This window comes from Amphiprion ocellaris, chromosome 16, assembly GCF_022539595.1.
Source record: "Amphiprion ocellaris isolate individual 3 ecotype Okinawa chromosome 16, ASM2253959v1, whole genome shotgun sequence".
Taxonomy (NCBI): domain Eukaryota; kingdom Metazoa; phylum Chordata; class Actinopteri; family Pomacentridae; genus Amphiprion; species Amphiprion ocellaris.
Window position 1 is genome coordinate 10,757,570 of NC_072781.1, and position 19,847 is coordinate 10,777,416.

The 19,847-nt window shown below is 39.9% G+C and overlaps 1 protein-coding gene across 1 annotated transcript; it reads right to left on the reverse strand.

The window, feature by feature from the left end:
- Positions 1 to 1,929: 1,929 nt before the first annotated feature.
- On the reverse strand, positions 1,930 to 14,703 carry slf2 (SMC5-SMC6 complex localization factor 2). Its single transcript, XM_023263888.3, has 21 exons — positions 14,563 to 14,703; positions 13,823 to 13,857; positions 11,501 to 12,036; positions 11,113 to 11,367; positions 10,739 to 10,787; positions 8,360 to 9,795; positions 8,169 to 8,251; positions 7,956 to 8,069; positions 7,688 to 7,855; positions 7,057 to 7,162; positions 6,882 to 6,969; positions 6,646 to 6,787; positions 6,423 to 6,510; positions 6,142 to 6,318; positions 5,900 to 5,994; positions 5,688 to 5,775; positions 5,453 to 5,563; positions 5,243 to 5,320; positions 5,044 to 5,130; positions 2,891 to 2,959; positions 1,930 to 2,790 (listed from the first exon to the last, which is right to left on the reverse strand). The coding sequence occupies exons 1-21, from the start codon at positions 14,595 to 14,597 to the stop codon at positions 2,365 to 2,367; spliced, it is 4,266 nt and encodes a 1,421-aa protein (XP_023119656.3). The 5' UTR covers positions 14,598 to 14,703; the 3' UTR covers positions 1,930 to 2,364.
- Positions 14,704 to 19,847: the final 5,144 nt, after the last annotated feature.

Below are 19,847 nucleotides of genomic sequence, written 5' to 3' on the forward strand. Positions count from 1 at the left end.
GTTTAGGTTTTGTTAAAGTCCTTTCAGGATAATTTCTTGTTTATTTCACACCGCTTGAAAAAACAAACATATACTTCTTTTTAAAATGTGTATGCAGTCGGGGCTCGTTTAAACAGTGGCCTTTTTTAATCTTATGAAAAAAAATCCAACATTTGAATATCCATCAGTATTTAAGATTTTATAAATTGACTTCTGGTGGGTAGCAACCATAATAGATACAAAGAATTTTATGTTTGCCATTTTTATATTGCAACAATGTTAGTTGTAAGGTGTTAAAAAATGTTTCAAATAAGCTTAGAGCAAATGACTGCACAACGAACTGACATTCATGTTTGACTCGAAATAAAACTTATATTTTACTCACTTATGTCCATAAGTAAAATATGATATTTCCTTCCATCGATCTGACAGGACATTTATAATCACTGTTTTTCGGTGGTTGAACATACCTAAATGCATTTACTTAAGTACTGTACCTAAGTGCAAATTGGAGGTACTAGCACTTCACTGGAGTATTTGCATTTCATGCAGCATCTCCTCCACTACATTTCACAAGTAAATATTGTACTTTTTACTCCACTACGTGTCTGACAGCTTTAGTGACAGGTTACTTTTCAGATTTCAGTACTTCACACCCTTCCTTTCCACTGAAAACTGCACATCTCCAGATATGAGGATTTTAAAGGCTCGTGAGTTTCTTTGAATAATCACGGAACAGGGCTACTTTTCTGAACTCATGTAAATCTGACCTTTTAGAGATGTATAGACCTGCTAGTAAAAACACAATGATCTTATAGAATACCCTGCATTGTTATGGAATATCCATAACTACCCCAGAGTATACAAATAATACTGTGTATGAGTTTTGCCTAAAAGAAAACATTTTTAAAGCCAAACCTATTTTTTTTTTTTTTTTTACCAAAGGCTACATTTAGAGTAAACAAAGTGCACAATAAACCTTGGATCTAACAAGTTGCCTATCATTGCTTACCCAAAATATGAAACCACAATTTTATCAATCTTTCACAACTATTTCTATGTACGTATACACTTCGCAAATCCCCTATTAGTCACAGTACTGCAATATATCATTGTTAAACTTTGTGGGAATATACTCAGGTTTCAAAATACAAGACACAATTTCGTGGACTTGTAAACAAAGTTTATTTTTTGCACATGGCAACAGCTATAAAAACATTTGTAATAATTAAAAAAATATTTTTCTCAAAGAGAAACTTAACAAAATTCACACAAGCAACAGTGAAAATATAATGGTATTTCAAAAAACAAGATATGCATCAAAAACTGATTTACAGACATAATTTAACGGGCCTTTTCACTGAAGACACCTCGACATGTTACAACAGGAAAACAGAGGTATAAATAACAAAATTAATGAGTTCCACTGCTGCTTCAGCTGAGGGTCTCTGTATGACGACTGTTTGCTCACTCCCATTGCTCACTGGGTCACTCGATTGAACTGTTGTTAATGTTATAAGCAGCTTATGCGCTTTTCCTACTGTGAAAATGGCCAACTTTAGTTTTACAGTTATTATTGTAGGTAATCAAAGTGGCTGACAAACCAAATTAAAGTCGCATTTTCAAAACAGATAATGTACAGTAAACCTATTGTATAAGATTAAGTCACTGGAAGGAGAAACAGCCACTACAATATGGCTGTGCTGCCAACAAAACTAGTATACCGTACTTGGTATTCTTCTTTTAAATTTCCAGGACAAAAAACAAATATTTGGGCTTGTTTATCAACAAGGTAATTTTTGCCATAATAGCATATATACAATTAGACAAATAATTAGCTTTTAAGTTATTCAGTCTGGATGAGTTAAGTGTTGACACCAAAAAATAAAGTTTTTGAGGAATAACTAAAGTTGGACAAACAGTACTGCCAGAAGACAAGTATGTTTTAAAAAAAAAAATAAATCAAATAAAACATAGGCACTCCATTGCAGTGTGCAACACACAACACAACTAAGCATACAAAAACAGTGACATAGCAAGAAATAATTTACTAAATGTATTTACATTAAGTTATTGTTTTTGTAGAAAAAAGACACATTAAATCAATATTTTGTTTCTTGTGCAGCACAAACTCCAAAGTAGAAAAGGCTTCAGCCCACCAACATTCTTCTCTTCTAAAATGCTTTATTAATAAATATACACCTAATATTTGTGTCTTTATTTACTGTGGAAAACTATGAAACCTAGGGCTTAGGGATGGAGGAAGACCGGTAGATAGTGCAAATTGAGCTGAACATTAAGGCGATGGCTATTAAAGCCCTGAAAACTAATGAAAATATCTAACGCAAAATCAGCAGCTGGTACCAAGTGACAAATCTCTCGTTTTCAAACTGTCTCACCCTCCGCATCAGTACGATCTGTGCTCGCAGCATCTGTTTGCTCATCCTCTGCCTGAGGCTCCTTTTGTACTTCAGGCTCCGCCTCAGGCATCACTTGGTTCAAGTCACAAGGCATTGACTCTGTTGCACCCTCTGTTTTGTTTGTTGCATTCACTGTACCATCCTGTCCCACCATTTCTCCCGGCTTTTCATCAAGCATCATATCCTCCTCTGCCTCCACCCTGTCCACTTCTTTCTCCTCCTCTTCCTCCTCAGCAACCATCACGACATCAGTCTCCCTTGATACATTAGCATCTTCCTCTTCCTCCTCCATCACGGTCTCATCTTCTATCACAGTGACCTCTTCATCTCCTTCATCTTCTTGGCTGCTGATCAGTGTATCCCCCGGCTGCCAGTAATCATACAGCCTACCCTAAAGGAGGAAAAGACAATATGGGAAATTATGATCTTCACAAAGTAAAGAAAAAGAAAGAAAAGGAAGACTGTAGCGTATTAGAGTGCGAGTACTGTACATCAAGAGGCCTGGTCCTCTGAAGGAGCATCTGCCACTTGGTATCGATCCTGGCCACCAAGTCCTTTACCTGGAGAGAGACGAGGAAAAAGTAGATCTTGTCACACAGAATAATGTTTCCAAACAGTGTACCCTGGTGTGAATGATTAGCAACCCTGAAACATCAAAAATTATTTGTATATGTTGTTACAGATTGTGAATACAAACCAGATTTACATATTGACAGTAGTACAAACATTTCTGCCACAGTTTTTGGGCAGCATTTGAGTAAGATAACAGTTTCCCAAAATGTGCTTTAGTGTAAAACCGCACGGGCTGGACACAAACATCTGACCTGAGTAGAATAGGGGCCATAGCAGCTCCATTTAGAGCTAAAACAGCTAGGCAATTAATCCATATTTCAGTCAAAAAAAAAATAAATCAATCAATCAGATATGGCTAGCAGTTCCTTGTTTATGTTGCCAAAACCCATTGGTTCCAGCTCCTCCTTTGTGGATATTTGTTGGTCTTTGATAATAAATAGATTAACTTTAGGTCATGGTCCAGGCACAGTTTTCACTTGTTGGGTAGACAAATGTATCATGCTGTCACAGTGCTAACAGGTCTAACCTCATCCAAATATACTGTGTGCCAATCATAAGACACTAATAAGCAGCCTGGTTGGATAACTGAGCCAGTTTTTATTAAATTAAGCTATGAGGAAACAATTCTTGTCACAGTCCAGAGGAAAATATGTTCATCTGACATTGAACTACTGTCAGTATCAGTAAGATTCTGCCTACTTTGCCACAGAATCCCCCCTAACTATTTTCTTGCTCTACAGGAATGCCAAGTTTGTCTGACTGATGGACTGGATATGTATATATCTTTGTGGGAAGCATTACTAAACTAGGGTTACAGTAACATTGACATTGGGGGGAAAACGCTGCCTTTAGGTGAGAAGACAAAATCTTTATGTTTTAGTAAAGTTTTGAAATTAGAACTTAAAAGCAGTTGTTTAGTTCTGATACTTGGAACATCAAGTCTGGGGCATGGATTGGATGACAAATTTGTACAATAAACCTCTTTGTGCGGTGTTACTACCGAAGGAGCAGCTGACAACTGACAATTGTAAAAAAAAAAGATTTAACTTGACTTTTAACAAACTCAAAACATGCTTGCACTTGTGAAAGATGCAGTTTTCTTTGTCTACTACATGATTTAAAACCGTCTTCAGAACAGTTGGTCCTATCTCTATTGTGTTAAAAGGCTTTGACAAACTGGTTAAACAAGAGGTACTGAGGCAGATGGAACATCAGACAGATCCACTTCAGTCAGCTTGTTGTGTAGGTGAAGGTGTTGAGGATGTTACCCTCACATGCCAACACAATTTTAGCATTTGGTGGGACCCCGAAGTACTACTAGTCTGTAATTGTGTGACTTTGCCTCAGTATTCAACAAAGTGCTGCCACTCCTGCTGAGAAATGGGCCAGTTGTTGAAGATGGTGCCAGGAGCCAAAATAAACTTCCACTGATTCACTATCTGCAGGAACGACAGGACCATCTAGAATATCAACACTTATGTTTATCATGAGGGCAAATATTGCAGCACAGTCTAAGTTGCATCTTGTGTCAACTATGAAGACGTCTGTAAAAATGCCTAACAATTTTGTTCTTAATTCCTCCCATCAACCAGTTTGATATCCAGACTGTCACTTACTTCTAGACATAATTATACGATGCTTAAACCTGACAGAGCACTTAAAATCATCCCTATACCCACCAGCATTAAAAGCCAAACTTTGTTAATGCAATAAATACACTCACATACCTGATCTCTAACTTTAAGTCACTAATACATCAAATAAACATTCTGTATATTTGTGTTTTATTATTAAGCTTGTATATATTTCTAATGTTTGTAAATAATGCTTTTGGCCATCAACTGTAGGTGCTGTTTTTTTTCCATTTACTGTCATCAATGCATTCTTCTGACTTGTGTGTTTGGTGCTGAGCTACAACACAAATTTCCTTCAGGACAAGGTAAGATTCAATTTTTAAAGTATTCAGAAAACGCATACTTCTGTTTTTTTTTTTTTTTACTGTATGTGAATCATGATCAAAATACCTACAGATGCAAACAAAAACCCAAAGATATTTAAAATTCGTACTAACTTTGCTCCGGTAAAGACATTTCTCGCTTTCTCTGATGTCACACTTCACATGTGCATTCAACTCAGACGACAGGGACAGCAGCTGGCCCTAAGAAACAGGGAAAAAAACAAGCTAACTTAGCATTAAGCACAAGAATATAACAATTTCAATATTTGCAATCTCCATTGATTTTTAGCTCAGAAAAAGAAAAACAATTTACCTTTTGATGAGCCGTGAAGGAATGAAAATTGGATGCTTCATTTGCCAGTGTCAAAAGGCTGTAGCACAGGTAGTAGGACTGGAACACAGTGGACAGAAAGTTTACATTAAAATTCAGTGAAAGTTTCGTGAATTAGGGTTCTTGTACATAAAAGAAAAATCTAAAATTGATTTCAGGTAGGAACATTTTGAAATTTAACACAATGCTCACCTGTTGGTCGAGGGTGGCCATGTCCTCTTCTTTATCTTTCGAATTCTTCAGCAAGCCTCGGAGAAGGGTGGAAGGTTGCATGCGGGGAAGGTAATGCCTCAGTTCAGAGAGCTAAGCACCACACAAATTACATTCATGAAATTAATGACTTCAAAACTGCTGTACAAGGAAAGTGCACATATTTCAAGTGCTATGCTCTAAAGGAAAGTGTTTAAGTTACAGTAAAGCAAATTACCTGAAACTCCTTTTGTGTTGGTCTGTAAGAGCAGCTTCCATCCAGCAGCTTAGAGATCATGGACATGCTAAGATGTCTGCGCAATTGTCTGTCCAAACAAAGTAATATTTTTTTAATGGTGTACAATTTAAGAAAAACAGCAATAAAATCAATTATGTAAAAATTACTGAGACAAGCAGATAAGAGAAAAAAAGAAGGACAAAAAGCCTTACTTTCCACGTGTGTTGTCAGGCAGAAGTTGAACTAGGAGGCACATGTTGTGGTGGTCGTCTGTCAAATTAGTGAGGGCCAGACATATTCGAGGAAGCTAAAGACATTAAAAAAAAAAACCATTTAATTAGACAGATACGGCCAAACACTTCAGCAAAAAGACAGACTTAACAAAATCCCTGTTTGTCACTATCCCTCTGGATTCATAGAAAATCTAAAGAATCTGATTTATTCAATCACTTACCATAGTGTCCCAGTCCCTGAAGTTGTTGACAATTTTATAGTGCAGAGGGTACAGCTCCACAGTGGACTGCAGGATGAGCCGTGTGTCCAGGCCGACCCTGCCAGCCACAGTTAGCAGCAGCAGCAGCTCCTCGTCGCTGTATGCACGTGGGCACAGGCCCATACAGTAGGACAGATACTGCAAATCAGAACCAAGAGAAATAACCAAGACTGAATTGTGAAGCTGTGTTTTCTCAAGCCAACTGCTCTTAAGAATCACCATCGTTTCCTATTGCGTTATACCTTCAAGACGTTGTTGCAGTTGTGTTCCGGGAAAGTGATTTCTTCCATGTTATCAGAGGGACTCTCACTTTTAATGTAGATGTCCTCCCTGCAGAAACACAGAAGTTCAATTCCATGAAATTAAAATACATCAAATAAACAACGTTAAGCTGACTTCTTACATTCTTTTTTTTTTAAAAAGCCCAAAAAATTAATGAGTAATTCACAAAGAAATGCTACTTACAGCAAATCTCCTTCTGTGAATGGAGGCTGTAGATTCTCAAAAGGGAAGAGGGTGACAAACGCAACGCCCATATTCATCAGGACCAGCGTCACATCAGCTAAACTGGGCACCCATACTTCAAACTGCTGGCTGCAATTTTTCACTGAGTAAGTACACACACAGGAAAACATCTGTTAATATCATTCACCTTATTGACAAAATACAAAAGCCTATGGGGGAGTAGTGGTGTTACTGACCTATCTGATAAGCAGCAGTGCAGGCAATGTCACACAGGGCCTGTAGTAGCTTTTCAGATACCATCCTCTCACTATGGACGGACATCATCTGAAAAGACCACCAAAGAATTACAGCCAAAACTCACATTTAGACATCAAAATCACTACCAACACGTTATAGGTGCGTTGAGCCTACCTTGAATAGGAAACGGGTAATCTGAGTTGGACAGGGTGAGTTACAGTTGTACGCTTCCTGGAACAATCCAATGTTCAAATGCAGTCTGAGCTGAGCTGGGCTGGACCTGAAATAAAGCAGGGGGATATAAGTGGAGAGAGAAAGAGTAAAGTAATGCATTATTTAGCAAAACTAACAGTCTAAAGCTCTGCTAATGGCTAAGAGAGGCTGAAATGTTCAATACATCCCAAGTGCTAGGTGGATCCAACAACACACATGATTCACCTCTTCAGTGATGAGGCCAAAAATGTAGTTTGTGGCCAGAAGAAGAGCACCATTAAAAATCCCAATTATTCATTCCCTTGAGAGCATAAATGTGCTCAGCAGCCTTTGTTGTATCAGGAATAACATTATGATCACTGGCAGGTGAAGTGAATAACACTGATCATCTTTTCATCATGGCACCTGTTAGTGGGTTGGATATAGTCAAGACATTTTGTCTTCAAAGTTGATGTGTAAAAAGCAAAAATGGGCAAGTATAAGGATTTGTGCAAGTAATATGGTAATACCTAATAACGTTTTGAGCAGGCTTTCAGTTAAAATGTTGCTCTTACCATTCCTATACACATATAGACACACAAATACAGCTCACCAAAGAAGTGTTTTCTGTGCTGTCCCCTGTGGGTTGACCATGCATTGCCTGAGTTGCAGTGAATCCTGATTAAAGATCTGGCCAAACTTCTCCACGTTGAACACTACTTCTCCTGGGGGCACTTCCCTGATTGCACTGGACATCAACGAGTAGCGCTGCAAGAATTCCCTGGAAAACAAATTATGACAAAACATCACATGTACTTCAGAGTTAAGTCCCACGTGAAGACTATGTTCCAGTGATGATGTACAATAGGTGAGATCCTTACTGCTGCTCAGTGGAGATGCCCTCCTCTTGGTTCTCCTCTGTCTCCTCATATTCAGCGATCCTCAGCAGGTCCTCATTACATGCATTAAGAAGCTGTGTCTCAATCTCTTTTGCTCTGATGGATACAAAGAATGCAGAAAAAGTTAACTCCACTCTTGCAAAGATACTGTAGATACAATAAAAGATAATGAATGAAATTTTCTGAATAATGTACTTTTTATTGTTGTTTATTTCTGTCAGCATCTGGTCAAGATTGTTCTTATAGATGCCTGACCTTGTGGTGGATGGCAATGTGAGCTGTGGAAGGAAGCAACAGGTGACATTTAGATCGAAACAGAGTAATAAGCTGAGGTTTACTGGCCTTTAGCTCAGTGAGTTTATATTATGTATTCATGTGAAGCTTACCTTTTTTAACTGGCAGGTGGGATGTCCAGGTGTACTAGGCTCTGAGAAGGCTCCTTTCTCTGGTGTGTCTGGAGGCTTGGCAACACGTTCCATTATCTCCTGCAATGAAATCAGCTGCTCGTCCTCACTGCTGTGTGAGCCCTGACTTACATCCACATCCAATGCAAAGCTCAGGCCCAGGTCCAGGTCCAGCTCCACATCTATGGGATCGTCTTCATTCCCCTGCTTTCTACTCGTTTCACTTGGCCATCTACAAGGGGATGTAGGACTTTGCTTGGAGGAAGAAACATCAGTCTCGCATGAACTCGTGTTGTTGGAGAAAGGAGATGTGTGTTTGTTCTCAGATTTAACACTCTCACTCTTTAGCTGCCTGCCTGAAGAACTGGTGGGACTGTTTTTGAGTTCCTTTCCTTTTGGAGCGCAGTTTTCAAGTTTTACCCGCTTTAAAGTCACAGTTGGCAAGCAGATTTGTGTATCACGTGCAGAGGAAGGTACTGCAAGAGTAGATCCATTCGCTGTGTGGTTTTGAGTTTTGTGATGTGACGACACAGTTAATGAGGGACTGGAACTAGATGAATGGCTGGATAAACAACCTTTCTCTGATATGGGTGACTTGTTTGTTTCCCCATTTACCTTAGACTTTGCGTTCTTACATGCAGGGCTGACTACGTAAGTAAAGGGATCAGGGGTGAAAAGCTCATCTGTATCATCGAGCGGCACTACAGATCTTCTTCTACGAGAAGTTTTTCTCCGCTCTATTGTGCGACAGCTCGAAGAGCCTGAATTTGGTCTAGAGGTTGGTTTGGGCGTGCTACTGTCCAATTTTCTGCTGTCCCCCACCTGATTACTTTTGCTTAGTGGCTTCACTGATGAGCCTGAGGTACTACAGGCAGTATGACCTGAGTGGTGGCTGCTTACCTCAGAATGAGGTGAGTGTTTACTGTCCATCTGAGAACACTCAGAAGATAACAAAGTGCTTGAATTATCCATTTTGTGGTTTTCTTCCCTTCTTTTTTTCACACTTTCTTCATTTGACTTAGAAGGTGATTTTAACTCTTTTGTCTCCACTTTATGATTCTGAACAGCATTTGAAAAGACTTGCTTTGCCCCCATTGATGGTGGTCTCCCAGTACAGTGTTTGGGGGACAATGATATGCAGCCTGACTGTGTGGGTTTGAATGCTGACGATGGCTCCATGCATGTCGACTGTCCACATGCCAGCTCCTTACTCAGATGACTTTCTGTGGTTTTTGATGATAGCTCCAAGACTGAAGTATTCTTCGGTGATGGCTGACAGACCAGTGAAACACCCTGAACAGTGGATTTTGTCGTTTGTGTTACATGAGAGTTTGCCTCTTGAAGACATTGTTTGTTGGTATTCTCGTGACAGTGTTCAAACTCCCTGTATCTCTTCTGAGGTGAGCAATTCAAGTCCACTGCAGGAGACAAAAAAAAGACAAAAATCTTTTCTTTCTTTCACCAATATTCAGCGTTTACAAGTGTCTATCTATATCAATGTTCACCAGAGTTGCTATACTACCAGCTGTGTGCTTTAATCAGATAATTACCCACAATTACAGCACAACTTGTTACCAGGAGAACATTAATCAGCAACAAAAAACTACATGGCATCTATTCTGGTAATAAATCAGTCAATTTTTTAAAAAATGACAACACTTGAAATGTTTTAGTTTGTTATATGGAAAATTTTGCTGTTTTTCAGTGTTCTATAGCAAATCTATTCCATTTCTCTTTTGTGCAATTGCCATTTTTCAGTCATTTTGTTTTTAATAGATCTATGACAAAATACATGATCAATAATAAAAATAACTGCAGCAGTGATATATCATATGTAAAGGTAACAGCTTATTATGTAACTGCCAACTGATCAGGCTTACAATTTTTAGGCATTTAGAAACAAAGACCCTCGATTTAAGTAATTCATGTAAGGATCACAGTAGAAAAACAGTAAAATAAATAATATGAATTAAATAGAGGTTCAGGGATTATGAAATCTGATATTTTTGTGTTCCAAGAAAAATATGTGTCCATATAAAATAGTACTGCTGTATTATCTGATATGGTGGAATTCTGAGAATATAAAAAAAATGGCACTACTGCTGCCGACGCTCATTGTACTTTCCAAATAAGATATGCCAGTCCAGTTTTTAAGTTACATCCCACCAGTGAACGATCTCAGCGCCATCTGTATTCATTACATTATCTACAAGTCAATTGCATTTTTTCTGTATTGAAACTACAGGATGTAAACAACTCAAGTGACAAACCCGATACAATGCCAGCTACTTTATAATTTTGCAGCTTTGAGTGATGAGTAAGAACTAGACAAATGGGGAGTAAAGGACAACATGTACTGACCTGTAATTTTGTGTTCATTTTCACTTGAAGGTGTTCGCACTTGTTGGCTCTACAAAAAAAGAAGTAAAAGTTAACCACAAGGAAGCAGATTTCCTGCAGTGATTTTTCAACAAAGACAGTGTTACTAATGATTACATACTACTTAAGCTACTACTTTCATCTTGTGGCCATCCTGCTGTAGCCTGTTGCTAACCTTTGAATCACCAATGCTGCGTCAAACAGGTCTAACACTGTGTTTATTGACGGTTGCTTCAGTGGCTGGAAAAAGCACCAAGTCAATCAGAGCTTTGCAGGCAGAATGCAGGAACTCTCCATTGGGGTTGCAAAAAAATCAAATAAACTTCAGGAGTCTTTAAAGATATAAGAAACTTTACCTGGCAAGGGGCAGTAGGCCCATGGGTTAAAGGTAAACTGTAAGCACCACTTCTGTCAGAAGATTGGGTATTTGGAGGCTGGTAGCCCCACAAAGGCCTCCGGCTGACATCAGGATGGCAGCGCTCTGAGCCTGAAGAGGGTGGTGGCTTAACTTCTAGGGTTGCTCCGTTGCTGAGTGATGAGGTTTTCAGGCTTATTGGCGGCCTGCGCAGCTCGACAGTATGTGTGTAACTTCTCACATCGCTAGATTGACCCTGACAGAGTAAATAGTAAGACCAAAAACAATTCAGCATCACAACTGCTACAGTAAAAGTCATAAAGATACTTAGACAAGCACCAAAACTAAGTTTCACTAATGACAACATTTTACAAACAAGACAACAATACCTGTTTTGATTCTTGGTTTTGTGTCGTTACATTTTTGCTTCCTGAGTTAAACAAAGTAACCTTGGATTCAGTCACTGGATTTTTCTTGATGTAGGAGGATGGGGAGCAACTGCTCATGAAGTGAGGGGTTGCGGGGGAAAATGCAGCAGGATATGAAGGTTGTGGCCCATTAGGTGAGGTATCCATGTTGGTCAGGCTAACTGGCGAAAGAAAAGAAGGAAAAAACGGTCTTGGTCCTGGTGGCGCCGAATGCTCCAGAGGATCCAGTTTGTCCCTGGCCATTAGTGGGGGACTATTTACCAAGTTTCCAATGTTAGCTGCATTGTTTGGAACAATCCCTGTTGAAAAAATTGGTTGAGAGGGATGAGGAGGGTGCCAACGTGAATGTGGTCTGTCCCTGTAGCACAGCTGAGGTGTTTGATGAGGTAACATCCTCCTCGGTAGTGGATGAGAAAGCCGGTTCGGGACTTGAGAGGGCTTCATTGGAGTCTCCTGGTGAAAGGACTGTGGTAGAGAGCGAGGTGCGAGGTCCTTCACTAGAACAAGGAAGAAAAACAACACATGCATTATGGTTTCCTGAAGGGACTGTTTTTGTTACAGCATTTTAGCAGAAACGCTTCAATCGTCTCTCTGGGCTATATGCTGTCAAAACTGATAAATACTCAAATACTAATGCATATCTAGTTTTACCGAGAGGAATGCAACGCAAATAGTTCTGTCTTACATTTGTCCATGGGTGTGTAGTTTTAACAGAGGTAGGTCGAAATGCTGTTGTTTCATTGCTTTTAAAAGACAAAGTGACATTTTAAAAAAGACAAAGTGACATTCATGTTGTTCACTAGATTGCTGCCACCCTAGCACTGTGCGGGAAAGCACATGTCTATGTTGGACCACTGCTTTATTTGCTGCACTAACAGCTACTACAACCATCACTCACTACTTCCAGTTTATATATCAACATCTTCGATAGATTGACACTGAACATTTGCAGTTCCTTGTAAGATGATGAGAGTGTAGTGGGCAGACGTATATTCTGCATCGAGGTGTGCAGAGTTGCATTAATCTGTTTATTATGTTGTCTTTTGTGCTTTTGTTTACTTTTGGGGTGAATCCTACATCCATTTTTTTTTAAACAAATGAAGCCCAGGTTTGCTAATTTGAGACTCCAATTACCTTGTGTTAATGTGATTAGTGTTAGGATTTATTTTATCTCACAAAGGCACTACTAACTGAACATTGAAATTTCTTCGGATTTTTATCTCACGAAGGTGCTAATAACTGTACACTGAAATTGATATTACATATGAGTGTTATAACATTGATAATAATAACCATTTAATGGGCAATGAAACCATGAGTTGTGCTTGACCTTTAAAAGGAAAGAGATGGAGCTAAGCACTAACTCCAAGCTCTGATGGATACAGACAGGACAGGCTGGAAAATTACAGCTACTTACAAAAAATGTTTCTTCTTCTACACATGCACACACTAACAAAGCTAGAGTTTTGGCCTTGATACACAGCACATTTCGATTTTCTTATAATTTAACAACTAATTTTACTGAAACTGCTAATTCAAGGTTGTTTGAGGGAGAAAACCATAAGAATCCTCGCTAAGGGACACCTGCATCCTCCCTATGAGATACCACTAAAGGCTGCATCACATCTCAGCTAAAATTGGAATAATACTAACTGGTAGAAAGCGGGGAAAAAAGTTTGCAGGAGGGTTCTTTTTACAGGGTGCGGCTCCTGGGGATTGGAGGAATCGTGTGCCAAGAGATATGGACATATCTGTGCACCAACTAATGGGAGAACTAAGTCTAAACCACGGTTCATCCCCACCTTGAGCCAATCACATTTCAATATTTGAATTAGATGTTTATATCTCTGACCTATCACACAATACTAGACTGAATAAAATATTGTGTTCACTTTTGATTTTATCCTTTTCTGGGAGACTGTTCCAAACAGAAAAGGTCTTTGTACAAGATTCTTTTGGGACACTGATATTTAGAAAATAAACAGCTTAATTGGAGAGAAGTGGTTTGTCTTCTATCTCAAAAAACGAACACATTCAACATTAATCTAAGGGTTCAAACAATACTCTATCCAACACTGAATATACAGTGTAATTCTGCATAAGCAATGTCAACTGGGATAAATTAGGTCTAACACTTTTAAGAAACACCTGTCATTGTCATTTTATACGACAACCTTAAAACGCACATATTAATGCAAACGTCACGGTGTAACGTCAAAGACGTTACTTTCTGAGGCATCAACCTCTGATCACGTGAAATGAGGATGTGTCACTGTGACCCACCTTTACTCTTCGGTGAGAAGTATTCTCCAAGTGCTCTGTAAGAAAGCCAGAGGGACAAATGTTTTCATTACCAAAATTAGTTTAGTAACCAAGGCGACAATAACAGTGCAACATAAGCGCGCGTCTATTTTTAAATAAGACGACGAAGAACCCAGTACGGCATACATATCAAACCTAGAGCTAGTCCTCCTCCCGCAGCTAACACCGGGGAGACACCCGCTAGTCAGCTCAGCTAACCGCTACCAATCACAGCATGCTACGTGAAAATGACAACACGAGTCCTGCAGCTGTAAATATTTCCAGGCTACATGGTGTTAACTTTGACAGACGGTGATGTCGCTTTGAAAGCAGCGACATAAACATCTACAATTCTAAACTAAACCCCAGGTCAGCAGCGTCAGTTGGAAATCTCGGTCACGTTAACGAATAAACACAACAGTGACGTTACACAGGCTAGCAGCTACAAAGGGGAACAGCTAGCTAACGTTAGCAGGCAAAACAGCATGAAAACGTGTATTTGCAGTTTTAGTAGCGTGTTTACGTTAATGATAAACAGACCAGAACGGAAAGAATAACACTGATAAGTACTCTAAGAGTGCATATAAGACGTACAATAGCCGGCTAACTTGAAGTGTATCATGAAAATTAGCATGTCGTCGTTTCAGGAAGTGTTTAGCTAGCTGGCTAACCCGCTTGCAACTTAGCAACAGGGTGAAATCGGAGTCGGCAGGTCTCCTTACCGAGTGTTTCCTTGATTTTCTGTTGCTTTCTTCATTTTCCATCTACGGCGGGATTAACAAGTCGCTGAAAAGCTCCAGGGCTGAAATCATCACAGCTGCAAGATCTTCTCCCGCCTGTAGTCTCGTCAAACAACATTACACGAACTGCATTGTGGAACTTCAGCCGCGATTCCACAAGCATCTACTCGGCGCGGTACGGTTCGCCACTATTATATCTGACTCGGCTCGTCTCGGTTTAGTTGTTTTTCCATATAGCCTCATCGTGGGTGGAGTCGTCATTTTTTATTTTTTATTTTTTTAATTTATTAATTTATTTTTTTATTGAATGTTCATAATAACATTACATTTATTATGCCAGGGGTTTTTACTTAAAACAAAACAGTGAAAAACAATAATGTTCAACAAATAAATAAAAATAATATAAAGACAATAAAAAATACAATCAGCAGTTATATTGCATGAAACCTTCCAATGTTTTCACAGCTTTGGGATTTGAAGAGTATTGAATAGAATCTTTGTACTGTGCCAGTTCAAGCAAGTATAGTTTAAAAAGGTTTTTTTTTAGCAGTGAATTTACACTTATGAATATGAAATTTTGCAAAGATTAGTAATAAGTTAATCATGTAATATTCCTTTGTTTTGGGGCTACTTATGTTATAAAAACCAAAAAGCACATTGGGATAGGTAAGAGAAAAGTTAATGAAGATATTGGTCCGGACATAGAGAATGAAGTCTTTCCAAAATTTCACAGTAAAGGGGCATTTCCAGAACAGATGTATGACAGTCTCAGAGTCATGAGTACAGAAAGAGCAATTGTAGTCTGTGTCCTTGTGTAAGGATTGCTTGGCTGCGTAGCATCTGTGGAGCAATTTGAAACACACATCCCGTAGTATGTTCGTAATGAGATATTTAGAGGGAAGAGTCCATACAACATTCCAATTGATATCAGGAACAAATTGTCTCCAATAATGAGTAACATAAGGCACAGTGGCAAAGTTTTTCTGTTGTAAAGCTCTAATGTTTTTATTTCTCGTGGCAGGACTTGATGCAAAACATATTTTGCCAGTCACTGTTTCAAAAACTGATGAAGATTTTATTGGTGGCCTCCCATTAGCTGAAAAATCTTCTCCTCTAAAGAGCATCATTACGCCCTGAGGAATAGCGTCCATTACAATAGCGTACTCCTTAGGGGTGGAGTCGTCATAGCGCAGCGAGTCGAAAGTCCCTTAACGTCATTTGCGTGCGACACAAACGCAACATAACGGAGACGATGGTTCACCTGCTGCTCGGTCTGTGGCTTTCTGTCAGATTCAAAGTAATTGAAGAGTCGGAGAAAGCTGAGAGCGGCGAGTCGGAACACTCAGGAGACACACAGGAGAGTTTGGGAGGCGATGCAGCAGTATCGAGTCGAAGACAAGAGGATATGAACGAGACAACATATGAGGGTAAGCTAATGCTAGTTCGCTAGCTATCGTGTATCAGTCCTGTGAACGACCCTGTAATGGCTGCAGTTTGTCGCTATTAGGTATTAAAATATGTATGCTGTGTATGTGTTTCAGGTGGCTCTCTTGTGAGACTTCATGGGATTTACCTGAAGGAGCAGCACATGAGCCTGCAGTGGCACAAGGTGTAGAGGAGGAGGGCAGAGACGTACAGGATGCACTTGATGTACTACGTGTCATGCAAAAGTTAAGTTATTCTTCTCACTATACTTCTGTTTTTCTGTCCCCGGACCGCTATTGTTTTCTTTAATGCAATTCTGACAATAAACTTTTGTACCTTTTGCAGATGTGTCTATGCTATTGTTTTATTTGTGAAGGTTAGCAAGATTACATGACAAACACCAAGACATTAAAACAGCTGTTTTAACAATATTCCAGTTTGATAAATCAGTATTGCTTTGGTGTAATTCAGTCAATGGAATTATGAACCATAAAGGAGTTTGTGTTAAAACATGTCAAATCCCATTAAACATAAATGCATTATTAGGGAATACAGAATTGTTTGGTTCAGACTGTTGACTCTTTTCCTACCAGTGTCTTAACAGACAAAATGAAAAGTTATGATGCAATCACATAAGTCACAAAATAGTTTATTAGTCAGCAGCAAAATCAAAACTATTTACAATGTGCAAAGTACAAACTGTGGTGGGCCTCTCCTACAGTGGAGGGCTAAAAGTAAAACTATATACAACTAAGCCCTTGTCCACACGTAGCCAGGTATCTCACAAAACGAAGATATTTTTCTACAATTCGGCCTATCATCCACACGAAAACGCAGATTTACGTCATCAAAAACGATTTTTTAAAAACTACGACCAAAGTGAAGATTTGCAAATTCTCTGTTTTATGCATCTGCATGTGGACATCAGTAACCGGGGTTTTGCGTTTCAAAACGTCACCGCCTGCGACAAAATATGTTCTTACATCACATATGCGACCTGTGTTTACATTCGGTAACAGTATGGATGCTCTCACAAGGTTTTGGGCGCTGTTTCATGTGCAGGCGCTTTTTACTTGCTTGTTTTTACAAGCCCAGATACTGCTCCACATTCAACAACACAGGCGAAGGACAACGTTAAGGACGGTTATTCTCCACCACCTTGCTAGGATTTGGGGAACTACTGCCACCTAAAGGTCCGGCATGCTTATGAATGTGCTGAAAAACACACTTATGCGGTTAGGTGTGGATGAAGTTTTTTTCTAAAAACGAGGTGGTGTGTACGTAAGTTTTTTTCTAGACGGAGGGGGGCAGGATATTCGGTTTTACAAAAACCCTGCTACGTGTGGACAAGGCCTCAATCTCAAGTCTCTGGGATGTGGACTCGCTGGCTGCCCACTGCCTGCACCAGCTGCCCCAGTACACCCAGGAATGACTGGTTGAAGGCAGCATTCTGGGCCATCTCCTCCCGCTGCAAGGCCGCTTCATTCTCTCTTGCCTCGCTGAGGAGCAACCAGATGTTCTCATCATGCTGGGTGCCGGTTCCGCTCCTTCTCAGCCGGCATCTCCACAAGCACACTTGGAAGGTCCAATTTTCTGTTGCACCTTTTCCTCTTGCCTAGACCAAAGACAGAAAAGTGATCAGAATCAGCTTTAGTAAGTACACAATATACAAGGAATTTGGTTTCGGCTGTTGGTGTCACACTAGGAATATGAAGAGAATAATAAAAAATGAAGAAACTATAGAAAGAGGAACAGGAAGAAAAATGAAATAGCAAAATTAAATAAAACAATATATACAGAAATTTACAGCTAGACTGGAATAAACACATTAGCAAAATGATAATTGCTATAAACACAGTAGTGCAAAAGCAGAGAATGCTGTTCATGGTGAAAAAAAATGCTGTACATGTCCATTGGAATACTGACTATTGTACAGGTGTTTAGGAATGGCTCAGCTGTTTATTACAGTGATGGCAGTGGGGAAGAAACTGTTTTTGTGTCTGGTGATTTCTGTGTACAGGGATCTGTAGTGCCTGCCAGAGGGGAGGGGGGAGACAGTTTATGTCCAGGGTGAGTGGGGTCTCTGATGATGTTTTCTGCAGTCTGTACTATAGGCTGTAGTCTGTTTCTGTCCTGCTGTGTGACTGATCCAGAGGTGCACAGGACAGATCGGATGACTGCAGTGTAGAACTGGATCAGCAGCTCCTGAGGCAGGCCATGTCTCCTCAGCTGTTGTAGGAAATACATCCTCTGCTGAGCCTTTTTCAGGATGGAGTGGATGTTTGTCTCCCACTGCAGGTCCTGAGAGATTGTAGTCCCCAGGAGCTAGAAGGACTCCACAGCTATGATGTGATGTGTTTAGCCACCCGTCCATTGATTTTCAATCATGATCATGTCTTTGATTGTTTTACTTTAATAAATTTTTGGCACTCTTTACTTTAACTGAAGCACAAATAGTATCTCCTCCATCACAACTAAAAACAACGTGGTGTGAACTTCATTTCATCTTGTGCACATTTTGGAGTTCCTAAGAACAGCTGTGTTTTCTTATTTCTATGTATATTTTCATTCAGTTTCACAGTTACCTAGTGACTATAAGAAGAATGGTTGCAATACTACATTGCATGAGAAAGTAAATTAGAGTGACTTGCTTGTTAAGTCAATGGGAAAAAAAATGGAGCTGCATGTGTTCTGTTTATGTGTCACTGTAGCTACATGTAGCTTTCATCAGGCGTTCCTGAGCTGGCATGCTGCACAGTTTGCATTTACACCTGTCTGAATTCTTGGTCGTTGGTCTCGCTGTTCTGATCATGCTTGCAGGCATTTACACCTGCAATAATAATAATGCGAAAATCAACCATGGTCTCTGTTTACCGTGTCTTACCGGTAATAAGACGTTGCTGTTACGTTGATGTTGACAGTGTCGGTGTCCGAGCTGGTGCTGGTGTCGATGCTGGTGCTGGAGAGGAGCCGCTACTGGTGGTGGAGAGGAGGCAGGGGAGCTGGGGGCTCCGCGACGGAGGTGGAGTAGGCTTCACATGTGGAAAGGGATTCTTGAACAGAAATAAACATTCACCCTAAGTACACGAAAAATACGACATTGTAACTTGTGAAAAAAATAAACCTGTACGACCACTAGCGTAGTTCGTCATGCAGACTGATGTATTAGCTTCTGAGAACTAAACGTTAGAAACAGCAGCACGAAATACAAGCAGAGCACGGAGCTAGCGCTGATGGCTAACTAGCTAGCGCTGATGGCTAACTAGCTTGCGCTGATGGCTAACTAGCTAGCGCTGATGGCTAACTAGCTAGCTCATTGTCTGCTACAGGAGACAACAACGTTACTTTCTAAATATACTTGTTTGCTTAAAAGAAGCTTGCCACCAATGGGATAAATGATGTAAAAGTTTCTTGAAGTCACAAAACACTCACCATTCTTGAACGTCTCCAATAATGCAGCAGCTGAGTCTCCCTCCTGTTGCTCGTCGGTGCGGTGCCAGTAAATAGCTTCCATTAAACCTCTTCCAACACCCACGCCAGCTGCTGTGGTCCTTGGTGGACCAATAGTCATTTTTGAGCTTTTTCAGCTTCTCCCTACACTGCTTCTGTCCTCTTTATATACAGTCTACTGTATACGTGGGCGGCCATCCGCTCAGAGACCTCCTGATAAACTTTCTATGTCCAGCTCCCTCTGTATTCTTGGGTCCACCACCAAAGACAGAAAAGTCTCGACCTCTTCATTCACCCACGGTACAGGTCTGGCTGTCATATTAAAATTATGAAGACAGAGAGGTCTGTGAAGAGCAATGCGCACCGTCGCTGTTTAGTTTTTTTTAAATGCC